Genomic DNA, 6,000 nt, shown 5'->3' on the forward strand with positions numbered 1-6,000 from the left:
TTTGAAACATCCTGGAATCAGCATTTGGAAGTGGAAAATATTTGGGGGGGTTTCACACCCACACTTCACCCTCCGAGCTACAATACTGATCTGATACTTTTCAAAATGTGTGTGCGTGCGCGCGTGTGCGCATGTGTGTGTGTGTGTGTGTGCGCGTGCGCGCGTGTGCGCATTTGTGTGCGTGTGTGTGCGTGTGTGCGTAGGAGGGCAGGGCTGTGTTCAATACCACAATACTGTGTAAATGCCAAGTACAATAAACCACAACTTCCTGAGTTTCAGCTCATGAAAGTGGATGTGAAGAGTGTGTCTCACACACACCAGCAATCAGAACAGCATTTACTTCATCAGTATGTGAAAGAGGAATACAAACATAGCATTAGGAAAGCTTCCTTAAAACGTAGAAAATCTGGAAAAAAAAAAAAAAAAACCCTGCATTCTAACCGTGTGTGTGGGTGTGTGTGTGTGTGTGGGTGTGTGTGTGTCTAACCTTCAACCCCAGTAAGACCAGTAAAGGCACATTGTTCATTCCTCCTTCCACCCATTCTTCCAGAGACACGGTTCCACTGCTGTCCGAGTCGATCGCCGTCATCATGTCCTTTAGCACCTAGGAGACAGAAGGTAAAGCTATTGTGTGTGTGTTTATCTTTAATCAATACCAACACACTGTTACCATCATTATTTACTGCTCATACATCGATATGATGCAATCAAAACCAAACAAAAAGTCAGCACTTTTCAACAGAAGTTTGCCGTGTTACTGGAGCAATGTTAGCCTTGTGGCCATTGGGCGAAACCAAGCAAGCACGCATCAGACACAGAGCATGTCTCAGCACGTCATTTTCACTGTGGCTGACCAGAAAAAAAAAGCATTTGCTTTAGCGTCAAATATGCAAACAAGTTCCATGAAATCCCGCCCTCAGGGCTGTGTAAGAAAATCTAAGCAATTTAACAAGCTATGAAGATATGTCACACTTGCTGGTGGTATAACACACAAACACACACACACACACACACACACACACACTACACACACACAGAAGAAGGTACACTCACAGGTCTGAGTTCTGACACGTCCCAGCCCAGATAGTCAGCTGCATGCATCATCTGGGTGATAATCCGATCCACTTCCTATGACAGGCAAAAGATTTTACAAAATTGATTAACACCACAAAAGTTACACAAACACCTGATCGAATAAATAGCTAACTAAACAAACATCTAATCAATTAAAAAGCTGACTAAACAAACACCTGATCAAATAAACATCAACCATTATTATCAACTAATCACCTGAAAGTTGATCAGACAGACAGACAGACAATTAGGCTATCATACAGACAAAAAGGCAGGCCATCAGGCAGACAGAGAGACAGACAGACAGAAAATCAGGATATCATACAGACAGACAAACAGGCCAACAGACAGGCAGACAGACATTTAGGCTATCGTACCTACAGACATACGGGCCAACAGGCAGACAGACAGAAAGAGAGACATTATGAGTCAGACAGACGGACAGCCAGACAGACGGGCAATCTGTCAGGCAGACAGAAAGATGGACAGAGAGACATTCAGGCTTTTACACAGACAGACATACAGACAGACAGACAGACAGATGGGCAGGCCATCAGGCAGGCAGACAGACAGACAGACAAAGAGAAATTCAGGCTATCAGACAGACAGAAGACAGACAGACAAACAAGCAAACAAACAGACACACAAACAAACAGACAGACAGATGAGCAGGCCATCAGACTAGCAAGGCAACAGGCAGGCAGACAGACAGACACACACGCACACACACACAGACAAACAGACTAGCAGTGCATCAGACAGACAGACAGACAGACAGGACTTACTGAACTGTCCAGGACTCCATTGCCGTCTCGGTCGTAGAGTTTAAAGGCGACTGAGGAAAGAGAGAAGAGATTTAGCTTCTAAGTCTCAGAATTAACGGAAACAAGGCAAGGTGTTAAAACATGCTCAGACTCACACTCCAGTTTGTCCCGAGGCTGCCCGTCCTCCAGCAGGGAGAAATAACAGGACACGTCTTTAAGGAAGACCTCCCCTTAGAAACAACAAAAACAAACAGTGTTTTATCTCTTACTGAGGTCATTAATGAGAAAGGAGAAAGATGCCGGAGAGTGAACCATGCTGAAAGTACAAATTCACCAGAGGATTCAACTGAGGAGCAGAGGATTCTGGATAGACTGAATATACACCTTTAATATCATGCTTTTATTAAAAAACGTTTTTCTTTCTTTTTCTTGGGTTGCTGTGGTGTTGCAGGATACACTCAGATTTGATTTCTGACTTCAGGGATTTGAGTTTATTAGCAGCGACGAGACTGGGGGGAGGGCACAAACTTTTGCAAACCATATATATAGTAGGAGAGAGCAGGTTTGAGAGACTCACTGGCCTCGTCGGAGGTCTTGAAGCTGTTGAAGAGCCGCTCGCAGAGATCCTGAGGAAACTCGTCCACCTCCAGATACGTTTTCAGGAAGAGACGGAAGCCTTCCTCATCGATGCACTGATGGATGGAGAAAATGTGTCCTCTGATTAATGAACACAGCTACACACACTCACACTTATTCACACACACTCATCTTACTCACACTCATCTCACTTACACACGCACTCATCTCACTCGCACACACACACACTCATCTCACTTACATACACTGTAATAATCAGGACTCACTCACACACTTGCACACACACTCATCTCACTTACACACACACACACACACTCACTCATCTCACTCACTCACACACACAACTCACACACACACACACTCACTCATCTCACTCACACTCATTACACACACACAACTCACACACACACACCTGAGCAGACAATTATCCGATTTTAAAATTAACAGTTTATCAGATAAACAAATGACAGACAGATAAACAGACAGAGACAGACAGACCAACCCATAAACAGACACAGAGACAGACAGACAGACCAACCCAAAAACAGACACAGAGACAGACAGACAGACAGACAGACAGACAGACAGACAAACCCATAAACAGACACAGAGACAGACAGACAGACAAACCCAAAAACAGACACAGAGACAGACAGACAGACCAACCCAAAAACAGACACAGAGACAGACAGACAGACAGACAGACAGACAAACCCATAAACAGACACAGAGACAGAAACAGACAGACGAATCCATAAACAGAGACAGAGACAGACAGACAAACCCATAAACAGACACAGAGACAGACAGACGAACCCATAAACAGAGACAGAGACAGACAGACGAACCCATAAACAGACACAGAGACAGACAGACGAACCCATAAACAGAGACAGAGACAGACAGACCAACCCATAAACAGACACACAGACAGACAGATGGACAGACAGACCCATAAACACTTGCACTTGCCGGTACTAATGAGGAATAATTTCTATATTTTTTTTAAAGTACTCATTGATGAGATTTTACATCTTTATATTATTTTCTTTAATAAAACTGCTAATAAACCTTACAGTTACAGTAATTATTGATTATTAGTTATAATAAAAGACTCCACAATGATGGATCTAATGGATCCGGTAATTAATCACAGCATGCTATTACAGCTTTATGTGCAACTCGACTTTATAAAACATTGAGTAGATTTAATGAACAAATAACAAACAAGCTCAGTTCCAATGCACTTGTGTGTAAATACGTTACGGGAAAACGGGGAAAAAAGAAGCCGAACCATAACGTCATAACATAACAGCAGCGTTCCTGAGGGAGCACGAGGCTTTCATCCCACCGGTGCTGCACTACAAACCCAAACCCAGTTCCGTGTCTCACGCTCACGCCGTCCTCTTTTCAGCGAGACAAGCACAAACTTTAACGCCCTGAGGACACCTGTGCTCTTTTAGTGGAAAAGTGGAAAATCATGACGCATGCCTCAGAGAGTTGGACACACACACACACACACACACATCTCAGTGAGCTCATGCATGACGCATTTGCTGATCAGATTCTGTTTTGTTTAACACTTAGCTTTGACTTCACTACTCAAATATTTCAAGGCTCTGAGAATGATTCAGACTTGATGCATTAAGTTCAAATCACAGATTTTCTTCCTCACTATTAAAATCACGATTCCTTTGATTACTTCGCCCAAATCGCACTGGATCATATCAACTCTCCATTTATCCAGAAGATCTGCTGCTGTACTCATACACACTGTCCTGTGCTCAACCCAGGACCCTTACTCATACTCATAACTCATCCGTAAGTCTTTACTCTTCTCCACCTGCACACTCGAACCTTTTGTAATCTCCGAAAGTCACTCAGAAGACGTGCTCCAGTCTGAATCGGGTTCCTCTCAAAGTTTCTGAAGGCTACTGTTGATATTCCAGCCTGCTTTATCTAGTGAGCTTGACACTAGTGAGCTTGCCTGGTCTAGGGAGCTTATGTAGTGAGCTTGGCTCTAGTGAGCTTGTGTAGTGAGCTTGGCTCTAGTGAGCTTGTGTAGTGAGCTTGGCTCTAGTGAGCTTGTGTAGTGAGCTTGCCTGATCTAGGAAGTTTGTCTAGTGCATTTGTTTAGTACTAGTTGCTTTGTCTAGTGAGCTTGTCTAACGAACTTGTCTAGTGAGCTTGTCTAATGAGTTTGTCTAGTAAGGTGGGCTTGTCTAGTGAGCTTGTCTAGTGAGCCTGTCTAGTGGGCTTGTCTAGTTGGCTTGTCTAGTGAGTGAGCTTGTCTAGTGGACTTGTCTAGTGGGCTTGTCTAGTGGGTGAGCCTAGTGAGCTTGTCTAGTGGGCTCATCAAGTGAGCTTGTCTAGTGCATGAGCCTAGTGAGCTTGTCTAGTGGGCTCATCTAGTAAGCTTGTCCAATGAGCTTGTCTAATGGGCTCGTCGAGTGAGCTTGTCTAGTGAGTTTGTCTAGTGGGCTCGTCTAGTAAGGTGGAATTTTATAGTTAGTGAGCTTGTCTAGTGAGTGAGCTTGTCTAGTGGGTGAGCTTGTCTAGTGGGTGAGCTTGTCTAGTGATCTTATCTAGTGAGTGAGCTTGTCTAGTGAGCTTGTCAAGTAAGGTGGCCTTGTATAGTGAGTGAGCTTGCCTAGTGAGCTTGTCTAGTGCTCCAGCTCAGCTGATCTCAGTGTGGATGCTCTATGCCGTGTAGCCAAACAAAATCAATTGAGGCCAGCTGTCTCAGCGTGTTCCGGAAAATGGAGTGGATCTGGAATTGTTCAGAGCTCTGCAGCATACAAATGAGAAGAATGTGCTGCAGCAGTCGATAAAAACATTAGCTAATGAGCTAACCTCAGCTAAGCACGCCAGTTTCCCAGTTGACTGATTGGCTAGAATTAATTGAGGAAGGAAGGATATCTTTCCAGAAACCGAGTCACAGATCAGCAGTTTAGTTCATGTTACCCGGCTCATGTCGGTGTTCTGTACAGTGTTTATTGTGCATTGTGTAGCACAAACATTTTATTCATGAATAACTTGCATTTAGCATCTGGATCAAGCAAAAACAGCAACAGCAGCGCTAACATCACTGCAGCCAGACCTCACTAAAGTCTAAGAGTACGTGTACGATTAGACGATCAGATAATCAGACGATCCGCATCTAATCAAATCCAATAAAAAAGTTTTTTGTATAAATATTTAGGTTGCTATATATATATATATATATATATATATATATATATATATATATATATATATATATATATATATATATATATATACACATACACACACTAATAAATAAATCCAATATATATATAAATAAAAATAAATAAATAATATAAATATATAAATATAAATAAATAAGTCCAGTTTCAAATAAATAACTAAGCATATAAATAAATATATCCAGTTTTAAATAAAAAATGTTAAATTATAAATATAAATATATAAATCCAGTTTAAAATAAAAAATGTTAAAAAATTATAAATATTAATAAATAAATCTAGTTTTAAATAAAAAAAATATATATATAAACATATAAATATAAGTAAATAAGCCTAGC

General features: G+C 41.7%; 1 protein-coding gene across 1 annotated transcript in view; it reads right to left on the reverse strand.

The window, feature by feature from the left end:
- dgkaa (diacylglycerol kinase, alpha a) overlaps window positions 1-6,000 on the reverse strand; it is a 57,672-nt gene that overhangs the window by 22,415 nt on the left and 29,257 nt on the right. Inside the window, exons 4-8 of the mRNA XM_058409521.1 lie at window positions 2,416-2,530; window positions 1,994-2,068; window positions 1,860-1,909; window positions 1,054-1,128; window positions 488-604 (exon numbers count right to left, since the gene is read on the reverse strand). Of these exons, the coding sequence (XP_058265504.1) occupies window positions 488-604; window positions 1,054-1,128; window positions 1,860-1,909; window positions 1,994-2,068; window positions 2,416-2,530 (432 nt within the window). The remainder of the gene's footprint in view (window positions 1-487; window positions 605-1,053; window positions 1,129-1,859; window positions 1,910-1,993; window positions 2,069-2,415; window positions 2,531-6,000) is intronic.

Source organism: Hemibagrus wyckioides, linkage group LG15 (assembly GCF_019097595.1).
Source record: "Hemibagrus wyckioides isolate EC202008001 linkage group LG15, SWU_Hwy_1.0, whole genome shotgun sequence".
Taxonomy (NCBI): Eukaryota; Metazoa; Chordata; class Actinopteri; order Siluriformes; family Bagridae; genus Hemibagrus; species Hemibagrus wyckioides.